Here is a 17546-nt window from a genome sequence, read left to right as displayed (position 1 = left end):
TGTGTCATTTGGCAATTATAAATCTGAGTGAACAAAGATAACATTTGGGGTTCCTCAGGGCTCTGTTCTTGTGTCACTCTTATTCAGTACCTATTTGCTCCCCTTCCTTAGACTATGGGGTACATGCCATCAGTTACCATACATATGTTGATGATACACAACTATATATTTCTCTGTCACCATATAAATGATCTCCTGTATAATTACTGAGTCATTGTAAATAACAACAATGTATCGATAGATTAAAATTCCCTTCAACTTAATGCCAAAAAACAAAAGTCAATGTTTTTGGTGACAGAAATGGAAGGTCACAGATCAGCATTGAACTAGTTTAGGACTGAAAATATTACATACCCACAAAGAATTATAAGTCACTTTTCATCATATCTAAGCTATTTATTTCATTTAAGTGTGCAAACGTTTTTTTTTTAATTGTGGATTATTTACTGAATACTAGTATTTTGATTCCTTATGCTATAGACCTGTGATTGGACTTGTTGACCCTAATACAACATGACTGATTTTGATTCCTAATCAGAGCAAAGCTATTATGATTCACCTCCTGCTGTTAGATATTATGTATTAAATTCAGATTGCTACATTTTCTTATTATACACTGAGCATATTATAGAAAATTACTAAAAACATTAATGGTTGCAGTAAGTATGAATTATCCCTCTAGCTGGCATGAATTGATTGATAGTCAATGCAACACACCCCAAAAAGTTAGGCATGAAACAATTAAAACTGCAAAACGTACGAAAGGCGAAACGTGGAAAGGCAAGAAATGGCCAACACTATGGTCATTCACAAGACAAGACACTAAACATCCGAGGAGGGAATGTCTTTCAGTGGACATAGAACAATGAAATCCATTTGACTTCAATACGACTAAAAAGGTGATCATCATTGTCTGTTTATTCTGTATAAAAGGGAAAAAAGACATTTGAAAAGCCAAAGTGGTTTTGGCGTTAATGATTACTTCTCCAAGCCATAACATGAAGGGCACAAATCAAAGCCTTGGCACTGACAGAAACACACATGTGCACGTCCTCTTCTGCACACTCACTCGCACACGCACACACACACACACACACACACACACGAAACCCCTTCCTTGGACTGATTACATTTTGCAAGAAGATTTAATTAAGGAATTTTTAATGAGGCTTCTGCTGGCACTGCCAAGAACTGTTTTGATATTTGCGCTGCATAATGCATAAAATTTGTCTAAACATCTCGGCAGTTGATGCACGGGGAGGTTGCAGATAAGCCCAGATACAGTTTCAATTTCCGTGTTGGGCTTGAGAAAAAAAAAAAGAGAAAGGAAAAGAAGAGGAGGGAGGGAAAAAATGGGAAAGGAGGGCTCATAAAAAGGGCAAATGTAGCAGCAAGATGGGAGGTAGAGGCAGGGGAGGAGGGTCTTTTTAGAGCCATGGATAATGAGTCCAGAATATGACCAAAAAATTGGCTTTGTAAATATATTTTTATCCAATCCTTGCAAAAACGGGGAAAAGCTCCCCAGTATTTTCAACACACACTCGAGTTCAGCTCGTCGAGATGTTCCTTGACAGCGTTTAGGCACAGTTTCTGCTCTTTAAATGCTTTCATGCACCCACCGTTGCCTCACCACTTTGATCTGTGTAACTCTATTGTAACTGGAGATGCTCTGCAATCTCTGTATCATGGCAATATTAATATTTAATCTGCTGCTGAATAGCAGAGGCCCATTAGGCCCCCTGACGCGGCAAGTGGGAATTGTCCAGAGGCAAAGTGATACAGCTGGGCAATGAGCAGAGAGGTGGACTGTAATCTCAGAGGGGATAGGTGGGGGGCTTCATGTGTTAATCATCGTGGACGTGCATGTATATCTGTGTGATAGAGAGGTACAGACTGCCTTTATAGATGGGACATATGTTGGCTCTTTTCTGCACTCTGGTTCGGGCCTTGATAAAAGAGCCGTTAGACCTTCTGCTGCGGTTTTTCTACACTTGCAAACAAGGCCGGCCTGAGGCGTAGGCAGATTTCGAGACCCCAGCAGGCCTGGAGGCCCTAAAAAAAGCCAAAAAGTCTCACAGAAAATGTCGATGAATTCAGCTGTTGTACATATTTAAGAGTAGCTCAATGAAGCAGGATGCCATGGAAAATGTGATTTATTTATGTTGAATCATTTGAAAAGTTAAACACACAAATAGAGTGATATATGTCAAACTTGTTTACAGCTAATAAAAACAAAATTCGGTAATTCAGAAAATACAAATGTTACAAGACCAATAAATATAAGCTTTTCTTTTAGATACTTTTCATAATATTATACCTTGATATAACACTTTGTAAACAACCAGCGTCTTTTAAAATGACCTTTTGCAAGTTCCCTACATGTGTTGGTAGTCTCGTGTAGGCCATAACATAACTTTTCAGCATAGAAATCTTTTGATGCTCAAATTTTATGAAAAGCTGAAATTTAGGTTTTTATTATTAGGTGGATGCCATTACCTTAAAAATATCAGTAGTGGATGTTTTAATCATAGATGGGAATAAATATTTTGCTTCCCTGATGAAATTCTGCTTTGGGCCTCCTAAAATCCTTGGTTGGATTTGTTTAAAAAGTCACGAACATCCACACTGTCAACTTAAAAACAGCGCTGAAATGCTGTTCAATTAGCTTAATGAACTCAGCAAAGTGATCTGTAAATGCAGCTCTGGGATAATCCCAAGAAGGGAGAAAAAAAAACCAGAAAGAGAGATGGAAAAAAAAATATTACTCAGCCCCCACTCCCCCTCGCCTCGGCACTACGGCAGATGGAGTCCTTGGCAGCAGCAGAGCAAATGTTTATTTGTGTGTTTTCACTGGTAATTGGAGGATTTTAACAGTCATCATTGTCAGGCTTATAATCACTACCATAAAAGTGTCTGCTCAACAACAAAAAGCTGCCTTTTTAGACTATAATCCAGTTTTGTCTTTTGTTTTTTTTGCCTCTTGACAGGAGAAAAAAAGATTCCAGAGCTGACCCTTTTTTACCTTACAGGGCCAAACCATTGTTTACCTGAAAGAACGAGGAATTGATTTGACAAGGACTTTTCACAGCATTATGAAAAATAAGACTTCCTAATGCCTCGGTGGCTGCAAAGAGAAAAAAAAAAAAGGTTTTAGAGTAATAAGTGTCTCTTACGGCGCCATTGGAAATAAATGAAGATAATTTGGTTGAAATTGGTGTGACAGACGGGTAATTTGTGGCAGAGTGCAGAAAGCAGCAGCCGGTTTGAAGGTGTGAGCGGCGTTACTTTGAAGGTGACACGTGAAGACGAGTGCATTGCCTCGGAGAACTCAACCACCTGTTCTTTTTCTCCAGTTTTTGGTGTTTTTTATAAGGATTTATTTTCAAATTGTTCTTCACTTGTTGTGTTCCCACATCAGAGACCCTTGTCACATCAAAGTAGACATGTATAACATGACGCAATTTATTTTATTCAAACACTTATCCCTCCTCTGGAAAGATATTATTGTAGCGTAATTATTGTTTATTGTACAATAGATTGATCATCGGGTACCCAGCAACTTCAACATTTTTAGGCTTTGTGCTATCTACGTGAACATAAACTTGCCATCATTTATAAAAACATCTGAATCAATCTTTTTTTCCCCAACAATATTCATTATGCCGGGCCTGTATGTGGTGATGTAACACAGTCACGCTGAAAACAAGGAAGGAGGCGTTGAGTGTGCCCTTTAAGCTTGTTGTTGTCATGTCTGTTGAACTTGGGGTCGAGTGTTATGTTCAAGGCGGAGACATCATTGTTTCCAAATAGCAGCAGGATTAAAAGACACCACAGTGGTGTGGGATTTTAAGTTTGATTCAGAAAGCAACCATTTTTTTAAAACCTATTTTGGGGCCCCAAAAACCCACTGGGCTCCAAGCTACTGCCCTTTTTAAGTCGATGCTAAAGTCCAGCCAGGCAGATAGAGCTTGCAGTCCTCGCGATGGATGGCCCTTATTTGGCCCCTACAGCAGGAGATATTTCTAAACAGCCTAATCTGTATTAATTGTTGGAGACAGAAAAGTGCAGCCAGCAACAGGCAAGGGAGGGGCAATGCTGTGTCATTTACCGTAATTTTCTCTGGCTGTATGAATGAATAGCAAGGCAGTGCTCCCCCTCCCCCACACGTTGCTGCACACTGTTGGTCAGTGGGCTAAAAGAAGGCTACGAAGCTTTTGTCGACCCCATAAGGTTTAGTTGAAGATCATATTGTGCAGTTTTGTTTTAGATCTTTGTGTGTTAAAATAGGATACTGTTATTTTTTTTATTTTTTTTTACTAAGGGGTAACATACAACAACAAAACAAACGTGAACTGATGCCTAGGCACAACAACTTCAGGTTCACCTAGGCAGCCATCTGAGCAGCCTAGGCCAATTATAATAAGACAAATATGACAGCATTTCATTATTAGTGCGGTTTAATGTGTCCTGTGTTTTCAGGTTCTCTGGAAGTCAGCACTGTGGACACGTACACTGTGCCTACCAGTACAGGGAGCATTACCACTGCATGGACCCTGAGTGTAACTACCAGGTGAGCGTGAGTACTTTATCACTTTTTATGAGCATGACCCAAATGCAAATTTAAAAAAAAAGGCCACCCTTATTGGTTTAAAACCAGCCTGAGGCCAATAAATGGTTCGGTTTATTTTAAGGCAGCAGGGGGGATTTAAAGCTAAAGGCCTGACGGACCCAAAAATGGGATGTGGCGCTCTGAGGATTGTCAAATAGGACGATGTGTCTTTTTATTTTTCACTCAGCGGGTCACACCCAGCCAAAGTTTACACAGATGAAAGCTTTGTTGGTCTAAGGCCTGCTGAACAAGCTGTGGTTATTTACATTTACCCAGTTTTCAGAAATTCTCTGGCAGGGCGATTCTAATAAGGCTAAAATATCTTTTTTTTTTTTTATCTGCTTACTCTTTTGTTTTAATCCACTGCCTCTGCCTTTAATCCAATCTCACATTTCTAATCTTTTCCTGGTTCCACAGCTTGTCATGTACAGCGGAGGGCAGGGAAAAACACAAAGCAGATCATAAAACAGACCTTGTTTATGCTGTAACATATGGCCAGAGAGCGAGAAACACAGGCAGGATTGTCGAAGATGTGAAAAACAAAAAATCCAGATAGCTGGAGCTGAATATTGAGTTCTCCTCGTTTCCTTATTTTGTTTCTAAATGAAGCCATCTTTAGCTGTAATCTTCTGTCTGCTCCCAATCTAAGGAGATTAACCCCGGATAAATATTGTTTATGTTGCGAGAAGCATCACGGTGCTAAGCTTTCATTTTCTGCATGAATTTCCCCTCGGCAGTCTGACGAGACACATTCTTGGAGAACACAAAGGAAAATCATCTTGTGTCGTTATTTAGAGAGTTAGTTCAGGTTATCACGGCAATTTCCACGGTCAGCTCCACATTTCTCTGTTATTTTAGTGCTGCATGGAAACACAGATATGCTGTGGAAGCCGGCTCTCTGGATATCAATACACAGAGAGAGAGAGAGAAAAAAAAAAAAAAGGGACAGGCACGGCGTGATGAGCAGCCTTTTTTTTTCAGAGCGATAACTCATGAAATGTTACATGACACACACTCCTGGAATATTATCCCACTGCCAGCCTGCGGGCGATTGGCTGAGTCCTAACATTCTCCTTTCATGGGCTTGTACATGAGCGAGAGTGTGCATCTTGCCACACTGGTGGGAATCCTAAAATAAATGTAGCAAGTGGCTCCCAACCTTCATCGCCACTCCACTGAAAATGAGATCTTTTTCCCAGTCAGCTCTCTCTATGGCCTATTTTTGACGGCTCGACGGATCGAGTGTACCGCGGCTCGACTTGTCTTCCGGGCCGTCACCGCGCAGCAGAGAAAAGCGCATACACAGAACCGAAGTCTGGATTTTTGGGGGCTTGAAAAAAGCAGAAGTGACGAGGCGCGCTCATTGGTTACAACGCTTAATGAATTGTGCGGCGCGAAGGAGTCAGGCATCTCAGAAACATACAGCGGGAAAATGTCCAAGAGTGATAAACGAACAGCTGTGTAAGATCTTGCGTTTTTAAGAGGAACACATGACACAAAGCAATTACCCTACTTTGTGCAGCAATTAGTTTCTTTTTAGTATAGTTCCGTTCTGTTGTCCCCCCCCCCCCCAACTGCAGATAGATATGGATTAAAGACAGAACTGTCTCATTGATTTAAGCTTCTCCTGTTACAGTTTCTTTAGCATCAGCTTAAACCCAATTACAGCAGATTTGGTTCCTGCAAGTCTCTGCGGAGTGATTCTTTCTTTCTTTCTGTTTCCCCCCATCCTGACTCCTGGATGTGGGAAGGATTTTTATTTATATATTTGTAATTTTAGAGGGCAGGTCCCTTAGCATATTCATCCGTCATTGCAGCTGAAACCTGCACCAAAAGAAAAAAGGCAAGCGTTGGCGTTTTAATTAAAAAGGGAATCATATCTCGGTGAATTGAAAAATAATTTTTTTTTTTTTCTTTGGTTCACTTGTTTGTTTGTTTCTGTTGTCTGCTGTTTTCCCCCTGTGCACGTCTGGGAAACCATCTGCATGGAACATAATTTCTTCTTGTGCAAAAAAAAAAAAAAACAGAAAACAGCAACACAAGAACTGTGATCTTGCATGTCAATTGATTCGTCTTAATTTGAAAATAAACATTCATTTTGTCAGAAAGCGAAAAAAGAGAAAAGAGAAACATAGAGCGAAAGGCTGATTGGAGAGGATATTTGGTGCTTTCCAAGAGCCTTCAGGGCTCATTTTGCAGAGTAAATCAATAACCACAGAGGCTGTCATCTTTAAAGAAATCCTGATCCTCTTCCCTTACAGTGCACACATCCCGCATTCAACTGCCAACTGGCTCCTGCGTGCTGCAGCTGCTGCCTTCAAAGAGCTAAAGTGACTTGTTGCTGATTCTGTAACCGGTTTAAATAAATGCCAACCTGTTGCTGTATATCCCCCCCCCCCCCTCCTTCCCCTTTTGCAGAGGTTTACCAGTAAGCAAGATGTAATCAGGCACTACAACATGCACAAGAAGCGGGACAACTCCCTGCAGCATGGCTTCATGCGCTTCAGCCCTCTGGACGACTGCAGCGTCTACTACCATGGCTGCCACCTCAACGGAAAAAGCACCCATTACCACTGCATGCAGGTACACTGCAGCTCCTCCCTGCCCACCTACACACAGGCCTACAGTAAAGCCACAAGCGTATATACAGTGGGCATGACTTCAGGAGCATATATGTACATATGCACACACACACACACACAGACACTTGAAGAAAATCTGCTGCCTTGGTTCAATGTGCTTCAGCATGAATAACATACAAATAACCCACTGCTTTTACCTGTTGCAAGAAAATCTAAAATGAATATGTAATTCTAGGTTAATTTGTCACACATGTAGGGTTTCAAAGAGCTGCATTTATTGATGCCTATTTTCAGCTTTAACCTTAAATAGGCCCCCACTTTGTTGTACTAGGTCTTAAATCACATTCACAGCGCCTTGCAGAACTGTTAGAAACCTCTTAAGGGTTTTCGCAATATCACATGATCAACACTGCATTATATTATGTTGAGATTTTTTCACGGATCAACACAACATGATGCATAAATGCCAATGTTTTTACACATTTGGCCTCCCGATTACAGCTGCAAGTCTACTGCAATATGCCTCTACCAGCTTTGCATTGTTTTTTACTTTTTTTTGGCTAGAAACTGAAATGTTTGCCTATTTTTGTAAAATGGCAACTCTTCGGACAAGTTGTATGAAGAGTATCTGAGAACATCCGCCTTCAAGTCTACGATGGATTCTCATTACTACTGCGTTCCCTTCTGACAGATCCTCCCACCTGAGCCGTGGCTCTCTGCAGCTCCTCCAGAGTTAACACACAACTCTTGGCAGCTTGATTAATGCTCTCCATGCCCAGTCAATAAATTTAGACGGATTGCCACAATTATACTGAGATCAAATTACACCCAGTTGGACTCCATTTACCAACTAGGTGACTTCTGAAGGCGATCGGTTAGACTGGGTTGTACTTAGACGTATCAGAGTATAAGTGGCTTCATATCTTTTTTTAATTTTTTTTTGAAAAATAAAACTGAAAACCATTCATCGTTTTTCTTCGACTTCACAATTCTGCTCTACTTTGTGTTGTTCTGTCACATAATGTCTCAATTCAAAAACACATTGACGTTTGTGGCTGAAGCGTGAGAAAATGTCAAAAGGTGTCATTACACTGCAAGGAACGGTAGTTAGGTGGTAGATTTGCATCTCTATACATTCATTGCTTCTTCCTTCAACTTTTTCTCAGCCATTCACCTTTCAGAGCTAAACCGTCTTACAGTGGTTTCTTCAGGGAATTAGGATCTAAGCGCTCTAGTTGGGAAACCACCAGCTTTTTAGTCATAGTGTAAAGTAACATGGTTTGGTTTGAAAACAGCCAATGCCTGTAACGAGCTTTGCTCTTTGCTGTACAGTAAGCTGTTGTGTAAAATCATGCAGAGCCAAAAAAACACCAACTTAAGCCGACCTAGTTGTTTTTAGCTTGCTTAATTTACTAAGTAAGGCAAAGCAATTATATTTTTATCGCACATTTCAGTGACAAGACAATTCAAAGTGCTGCAGGTTAAATGTAAATTATGACATACAGTTTACCAAGTAATTTGTAATTCAAGTAGGTCTAGTAAGTCAAATCAGAAAAATCTAGGAAAACTTGTGGAAACCCTCTAATTATGCGTTGTTTACCGTGAAAGAAAGATGATGCAGTTTGATTAAAAAAAAAAAAGCTGTTGCACTTTAAAAATACTGCAAAATGTATATATTTACAATGAAAGAGACCACATTATTTTGTACATTAAATAGATTTACAGTTCTTTCTTTGAATAGCAGTTTGGCAAAAATGTAAAAAATAAATATATATTAAAAAATCATTTCAGAAACCAAAAAAAAAAGAAGAAAAGTAAAAGACAGTCAATAGATGTGAAGCTTCTATCTGTTTCTGTCCTCCTCACTCTCTCACTCCTTAATTGGCATGGATAAAATTTCCCTGAGGTGTTTATATAAACTGCACATTTTTCATCTTTTAGTACCAAGCAGCCTGCTGAGAATTATTCCCCTCCTTCTGGATTTGTTTAATTTTTGTTTCATCTGCTTATTTTCAAAGTGTCACTGCGGCAGGGCAGCCGAGGATGGCTCCACATATATACGTTTTTTTTTTATACCTCTCTAACAGCGTAATTGTTATTAGGACATTTCAGCCATTGTTTTAACAGTCGCTGAGAACCTGCAGATGTTGGCATCGGCTGCTCTGATTTAGGGGGGGGGGGGGGGGGGGGGGGGGGGGAGAAGAAACAGAGTGGCTTTTTTCATTGTTTGACTCGATATGGAGAAGTTGCCACTGATGATATACAATCGCTGCTTTTAATTCAAACATTACCTCTTTTTTTCCTCTCTTTGTTGGCTGTACGGAGTCGTTTGTTCCAGAACATTTTTAAACTTAAGCCGGAGATATTCATCTTACCCCTGTGGTTTCTTCTGCCCCTTCACCACCTCTCTGAAACTGTTCTCTGAATTACAGTAAGCTCGTAACATCTCCACCATCGTGCTCCAAATCTGAATTTCATTTTCTAAAAGGCAGCTCTGCTAGGAAGGTACTGTAGTTTCACAAGCCTTCTGTGACCACCACCTCTTTCAGGTATTACCCTTTTCTTTCCAATTCTCACAAAGATGACAAAGATCGTTTCCCCATTCAAAAGGTTAATCTGAAAGCTGGTGACGCTCACATGTGCATCACCACAAATTAAAAGTCAGATGTGAGAAAACAACCCTCTTCCACACATTTCTAGGCCAATAGTGTTTTCTTAACCACAACGAGCTCCCTCCCCTGTACCCCGTACAGTATAGCAGATACGTTTAAAGCACCGCATTTCTAGAGGCTGCTTTTTTTTTTTTTTTTTTTTTTTCAGACCTTTCTTCGCAAACTGAAACTCTCATGCACGCTGTCGGCCCAGATCTCGGTTTCCATCAACCGTGTGCAATGTCTCTCTCTGCTCCGTAGGTGGGATGCAGCAAGGTGTACACCAGCACCTCAGATGTCATGACCCATGAAAACTTCCACAAGAAGAACGCCCAGCTGATCAACGATGGCTTCCAGAGATTCCGCGCCACCGAGGACTGCGGCACGGTCGGGTGTCAGTTCTACGGCCAGAAGACCACGCACTTCCACTGCAGGTGATGACGCCTCATCGGGTCGGCGGTGCTCCACGCAGAGCGAAAAGCATTAAAACGTTTGGTAAAAACAGACCAAAAGCATTCCTACCTCTGGCAGGTTTATGTTTAAAGGAAACCTTTTAGTTTTAGCAACATGTTTCGTCTGACCGGATGGACTGCTTGGAATGGCACGCCCAGAATCTGGACTTGAATCTGATAAAGATTCTGGGTAGAAAGCCAAAGAATGAGTTGATGGCAAGGATGCCTTCCAACCTCAAGCTCACCACCAAAGATAAATTGTCAAAATACCAGTGGAGACTTGCATAAACCTGTAATTTCAATCAAGAATTTTCCACGGATCTTTATGAAGTGCATCATTTTCATAAAAAACAGTAATCGATTAGTGTTTTATTCACATTTGAGAGGTGGCTGTATCATTTCTGTATCAGAAACAACCCTCTGGCTAAATGAAAATATTTTAAAATCTAAATCTTGTTGAACAACTTGGTTTAAGTATATAACTAATTTATTATGATAGTAAACGTTTGACTTCCCCATATTTATATAAAATAAAGTTTAAATAGAGAACAGCTTTAAAATCCAAAAAGCCAGCATGCATAAAGGCATTTAGGGATTTAAATATTAATAAGCCTCAAGGATCAAGCTTTTTTTTTTTTTAAAGAGTACGTATAAATAGTAGCAATAAAAATGCTGATGAAAAGCATCGGCGCAGCCTGATACTGCCAACATCATGTTTCATTTTGGAGCGGGTGTGTTGAGAGCGATGTGCAGTTTTAGTTTTCCTCCACACAAAACATTTTTGCACTGAAACTAGATCATCTAGGTCTGGTTTGCTGTGTCCCCTGTAAGGCTTCTCGCAAACGCTTTAAATATCCTTTAGCTTGTAAATAGCATCAAGCTTTTTATTTGAAGAATCTTCATGGTAGAAACATTAGCGGTCCTTGTGAGAAGTATTTTGGCAATTAATTAATTTCAGCTAGAAATGTACTTCTTGGCCAAATGTTTCAGATTATTTGAACATTTTCTGAACATATTCTTGTCTCTCAGGAGATATATAGGATGTAGGGCCTTGTAAACATATTCATAGCTGGTGTGCTTTGTCACATTTTGCAACCTTATAACCAAAATAATGTTTTTTATTGAGATTTCACAAGCTAGATCAACATGAAATAGTGCAGGATGATGTACGACAGCGCCTTACTTTTACCTTCATCCACCTTTCATCAGTTCTTACCAGCGTCCATGTCCCTGGTGAAGTATGCTGCCACCACCATATTTCCTGGTGGGGATGGAGTCTCCGCATTGTGTTTCTCATTTTGTTCAACACCCTGGCTTGCACTGGATTTTATCTAGCCCTATCGTACACTTTTCAGATTTTTATTGGTCAAACACTTGTTTGTATAACCTTCCTTCCATTTCACTATCATTGCTACGTTGTGTTGTTCTATGAGCTCAATGATATCCCAATAAAATGCATTGGAGTTAGTTACTTTAACGGGAAAAGGTGCCTTGCAATGAATTCCCTGCAGGTGGTTGTAACACGTTCCCATTACTTTCCCCGTTATTTATACAGGCGCCTGGGGTGTACGTTCACTTTCAAGAACAAGTGTGACATAGAGAAGCACAAGAGCTATCACATCAAGGATGACGCTTACGCCAAGGATGGCTTCAAGAAGTTCTACAAGTACGAGGAATGCAAGTACGAGGGCTGCGTGTACAGCAAAGCAACCAACCACTTCCACTGCATCCGCTCCGGCTGTGGCTTCACCTTCACCTCCACCAGCCAGATGACCTCCCACAAACGCAAGCACGAGAGGCGGCACATCCGCTCCTCTGGCGTCATGGGCCTCTCCTCTACTTTCCTGGCCCCCAAGGACGAGCCGGAGGAGTCCAGCAACGACGACCTGATGGACTTCTCGGCGATCAGCAGCAAGAACTCCAGCCTGAGTGCCTCGCCCACGACCCAGCAGTCCACCACGGTGCCGCACTTGCTGAGCACGCCCACCTCCGCCACCTCCTCCTCGATGTCGGGCCACACCCTCAAGACCACCCCATCGCTGCCCAGTGTGGGCCAGCGCATGTCAAGCCTGCTGACTCAGAATCTGCCCAACAACGCAGTGGCACTCGCTCTTTCAAACAGCGCCATGGCCTCCTCCAACCCATTCTTCCCGCTGATGCCGAGGATGCCTCTCCAACCGCCCCCACCAGCTGCCAGCCTGATCACGGCCGCGTCCTCCGGAGCCCACTCCATGCCCACCGACTCTCTGACCCAGGGTAGCTCCTCCGTGGGGGGAGATGCAGCCATGGCGCCGACTCCAACTTCCTTCGCCAGCTCTTCCATCATGGAGAAGATCTCAGCGAGCAAGGGTCTGATATCCCCCATGATGGCGAGATTGGCGGCTGCTGCCTTGAAACCCTCAAACAACACAGACACAGGTATGTCCTCTCACAAGTGCAGGTGCCTTGTAATAAATTAAATTATGAGAAAAATAGCTAAATGTACAGGTTTTTACAGAGTAATATATTTTTAGAATTTATATATTTGAATTTTAATCATTATAGAGTAGAATGAACAAGAACACAAGCATGTTAACAGAAAGCCAAAGTGTATTTTTTTGTCCCCCATGGGAGAAATTTGCTTTGTACAGAGAGTTTTACTGCAGCAACACTTACTGAACCGACACATAACTACACATGGATAAATAAATAGATAAAACCAAATGTTTAGTGGAAAGAATAAGTGTGGTTTTAAAAAATGCGCAAACCACCGGGATAGCTGCAGCCTGGAGCGCCTGTTGCTCATTGGTTTAGGTACCTCATTTCACAGGTGATAAGCAGCAAAGTTACAATTTCATTAGGAAATCAAGGTCCCAAAGTCTAGAGGCAAACAGTTGAGGTTGCTTGTTTGAGGTCATGGAACAAATTGCTCTAAATTGTTCTGGTAGATGGCTATTGGCCTGGCTCTGCAAATCATCTTCGACTGAGAAGATTTCACACTTCTTGGATTCTGCGTCTGTTGAACCCCTGACTCCAACTGCAGGCCACAGCCTGTGAATTTCACCAAAATACTTAAATCGGATTTGCTCTTTTTTTTAAACACTTTTTCCTTCCACCAAACTTTCCAATAATATGCTTGGACCCAGCACTCTGTGAGCAGCCAGCCTCTTTTCCAGTGACCAACTGTGGCTTACACTAATGATAAGTAGTGCCAGTGATCGTCTGCTGGACAACTGTCACGCCACTTGATTGGCGGCGCCGTAACATCCCATTTCTGGATTGAAACCCCTTCTATGTTTCTGTCATGGGGTATTCCAATTTTCTGAGACAGTGAATGCGCTCGGAAAATTTTAGAAATAAATGCTTTTAAAAGAAACTGCATTTTCAGCAGAATTCTGATGTACCTGGATAAGGCTGAGAGAAATCATTGTTGGTCATAGATTTATGTTTGAGAAAGAAAAAATTAAATATTTGCTCTCAGAAGTTGCACTAGTCAAAGGTCAGATACCGTGTGTTAGCTGCTAAATTGATGTTAACAGGTTGGCTTTGTGTGTTTTCTGCTTGTCTCACTTGAAGACAAAAGCATATTTTTTTTCCTGAGTGTGGACAGAGCAGGCAGAGTGCAGTCGGAGGTCATCTTTTTAACCATCCCTAAAGTAGAGAGAAAAGCCAGTAGAACCTGCGCTTTTGGGCTTAAAGGGACAAACCAGAGGCACGGTGCTCTGCTCTGGCTCTGTTATTGTGTTGATCGCTTGCTAGATACCCACAATCCATTTGGAGATAAATGCGCTGACAGGGGGAGAGTAGAGCCTGTAAAAGTCTCTTATGATGTTCAGAGCGGGGGGCTCATGGGGCTTGTGTTGAACATGTTTCCTCATCATTGGCCTCTTATCTCTGTCTGCGCTTGTTCCAAGCAAATGGAGGTGGAATGAAATTAAGTTGAAAAATTGCTAGAAAAAAAAAAAAAGATTTTCATGTGCAAACTGATAAAAAAAGAAAAGGAAGCAAATTCGGTGAGGGAGAAATGACTCAATGCAGCAGAGCGAAGAAACAGGCTCTGATACGGGGAAGACACTCATCAACAAAGACACTTTTTGAATTTCTAGAAACCTCCAGTTTTGACAAAAACGTGTCAGAGTCTGTTTAGCATAATTCAAATAGGTTTTGGAGGTAATTGGCTTGTCTGTGTTTATCATATTGCTCCAAACAAAACCCTTTGTAAATGAAAATAAAGTATTTAATTCTGACGAGGCGCTGCGGAGCGTGGCGCTGCATTCGTTTAGAGCAGGTTCCCGGTCTGAGCAGGTGGGGGAGCGGATTTTAAACGGGGGGGTCGCTCCGGATGTTGGGGAAGTGGGGAAGGATTACAATTCCTGCTGGCGTCCTCTCAGAGCAGGACGGTCCCAGAGAGAGAGAGAGCCGGGGGCAGCTGCTCCGAGCTGAGCCCAGGCTGTCGGGCTGAGCCCCACCTTTTTGGGCTTTCAGCAGGTAGCAGCAAGCTCCGTTGGGGGTGGGACTAGGCACCTGCCGAGGGAGGTTCCTCCACAGATGCGCCCTCTCATTTCACAGCTCAGATCTATTCTGCTCGGAAATAAGGATTTTTCAAATACCCCCCCACCCCACACACACACACACACACACACACACACACACACGCACACACACACCGAGGCGCCACCACATTCTCAATCACAAACATTTTTGTGAAAAGTTGACGTGGACGCAGAACGGAGGGGTAGCTGTGGTTTTGTTTCTCATATTTGCTTCAGAAAATGTGCGAACAGGACATTTGGGGCTAAAATGAGGAGGAAGTGGTTTGTGCTTCTCTTTCAAAAAGGTGTGAGAAAAGTCATTGTATATGAGGCTATTTTTCACGGCGTTTATTTTCTCATCAGGCTGTGAAACTTTGCCTCTTTTTTGCGGTGAATTAAGTCTCTTTTCCTGTTTCTGTATTCAGTATTTCTTTTTTTAATTAATGTTCCACTCTAATTTACCCCTAAGTGTTTTTTTTTTTTTCAGAGAGATTCAAGCATCTGAAGGGTTTACTAATTAGACGCACAGTACAAATGATCTTTCACAAGCTCTGTATCTTATCCAGAGTAATTACATGGTGTACATTATTCCTGGATAATTTCCAGAAAGAAGCTGCTTTGAGTCAAACGCATTTGTTCTCCCTCCTCGGGAAGTGAATAGAATAAAAATAATAATAATGATTTCATGAAGCGCACCCGAGTCTTATTTTCTGTTTAAAAGTCAACTTATCGTCAGATTTATTGAGGTATTATATTACAAAGCCTGCAGATCATATGCAGAGCATGCAGTTAGTGGCTCTTCTTGATGGAATATGCTCCCGTTTTGTCTCCGAGTTGATTTAATTGTCAATGACAAGGCAGGATTCGTCTGGCTAGTTAATTTTGGGTGTACTCTCATCAAGTTGAGGGTGGGGGGAAGGGATTGGAGCGCTGGATGTGGACTCTGGTAAGCATTCAGTGACCTCAAACCAGATGCATTATTGTTTGACTGCTGTTCTGGCTCTGAGCCCCACCCCCCACAGCCCCTCCAACCTCAACCATTGTCAAACTGAACTGACACTGACACTGACACTTCCCCATCTCTTAGCTTTCAGCTGACAAGGCCCAAGACTGGCTTTTCCACTTCTATTCGGACTGATATGTCTCTGGGTCATCTTTTAGCAGGAGGGAACTTTCCTTGCTTTTTTCCCCTCTCATCATAGGCTGGGCCCATTTTCTTTTTTTCTTTTTTTTCTTTTTTTCAAAAAGAAGCGGATCCTGACCAGGGCACACACTTGAATGCCCATGACCTTGCCTGTCACTATTCCTGATTCCTCAACGCTAGTAATGGCTTCTGGTGCACTCCAGTTTTAGTGTCCTAGAGGTTAACCCAGAGGTGCTTCACCTCCCACATATATTTTTTAAGACAAACCTCCACTTCTTGTCAGCCAAAGGCTCAGCTTTCTGTGTGTAGCCTGAGGACAAATTAATATTTCAGTCCCTTGGGATCGGGGTGTGGGGGGGCAGAATTCACCTTCCTGTCAGCATTTCTACCTCAGGTCGTCCCGTGCTGTTTATTTATTACAATTACACGCGGCTGTCCGCTGAATACCTATTTGGCAGGGATGGTGATAGAGAGGTCACAATATTTTAACCAATCTGATTGGCTGTCAGCTCCAATCTGACCGACATGGCGCCCCTGTTCCTTGTGGGTATGCTCCGCGGTGTTGGCCGCCATCCGTTGTCAGGCCAACGAGAAAGCCGGAGAAAGTGGGAACGGAGGAGGTGGAGGGGGGCGGGTGGCCAATCTGAGACTGCCACTTTCCCTCAGCATTAGCATCTCACTTAATGACCAGTTAAGAGGCAGCCTGGCAAATGAGTTGTGACAAGTGCTGTAGAAAAAGGAGTCTTTTTCCCTCATATCTCCCGCCTCTCAATCACCGTTTAAAAGGCTTGACGGCCTGACATAATTTCGCAATAATTATCACTCGGAGTATTCTTCTCAGGCCAGGACAGAAGTCAGATTGGATCTTGTCACAGGGTAATAATGCTGACCAACAATAACTTTGTTGTCTCTTCTCTCCTCTGCTTCGTCTCCGGCGTGATTCCTCAGGGAATGGGCAGTCGGGCTCGGCAAGCCAGTTTAATCTGGTTCGAGTAAAGCAGGAGCCTGTGGACGCCAACTCCGGCACTTCCCAAGATTCCCAGCAGGAGCAGAGCCTGGACCTGAGCAAGAAAGACCATAGGTATACAGACACTAACTAATCACAATTAGAAATGCCTATATGAATTTTGTGGAAAATTTTTGATGATAATCTGGTTCAAGAAATATTAGAAAATATAATTACAGAACTAAAAATATTGACTTTGTGTAATGAACTGTCTTAAGCATCTTATATTAGGAATTAGCATGTTTAGTGTATCGTACATTACTAAAACAGCAGCCTGTGTGTGTGTACTCACGAAAGAATGTTGATCCTTACCTTAACTCTTGAGTTTCCAAAACACTGATAACATTTCCAAATTCAATATCTTCTATTAGATTGAGGCTGAAAACTCAAAAGGATAAAACTGACTTTACTGTTCTTCATTCAGACTTCCTGTTATCTGCAGAAAGTCTTGCAAGCTCTTGCCTTCTCTAAGCCTGGATGAACCGCTGACATGTTTAGGCATATAGAAAATACAGTCTCCTTTTAGCAGCTTTGTACCGCTTTTATGCTTCCTTTGATTATATTTTAAATTCCCTAATTATGCTGAAAACA

General features: G+C 41.9%; 1 protein-coding gene across 10 annotated transcripts in view; it reads left to right on the top strand.

Annotated features, from left to right (window-relative positions):
• casz1 (castor zinc finger 1) overlaps nt 1-17546 on the top strand; it is a 123289-nt gene that overhangs the window by 90868 nt on the left and 14875 nt on the right. For 6 of the 10 annotated variants that reach the window (XM_021321985.2, XM_012873470.3, XM_036136548.1 and 3 more), the window contains exons 5-9: nt 4480-4576; nt 7028-7192; nt 10104-10276; nt 11850-12712; nt 16898-17030. In XM_021321985.2, the coding sequence (XP_021177660.2) occupies nt 4480-4576; nt 7028-7192; nt 10104-10276; nt 11850-12712; nt 16898-17030 (1431 nt within the window). The remainder of the gene's footprint in view (nt 1-4479; nt 4577-7027; nt 7193-10103; nt 10277-11849; nt 12713-16897; nt 17031-17546) is intronic. The other 4 variants (XM_012873475.3, XM_012873469.3, XM_021321983.2 and 1 more) reach the window with 3 other exon arrangements.

The sequence above is a fragment of the Fundulus heteroclitus genome, chromosome 1 (assembly GCF_011125445.2).
Source record: "Fundulus heteroclitus isolate FHET01 chromosome 1, MU-UCD_Fhet_4.1, whole genome shotgun sequence".
NCBI lineage: Eukaryota > Metazoa > Chordata > Actinopteri > Cyprinodontiformes > Fundulidae > Fundulus > Fundulus heteroclitus.
The sequence above is the reverse complement of the archived record's forward strand: the minus strand, read 5'-3'. Positions and strand labels throughout refer to the sequence as shown.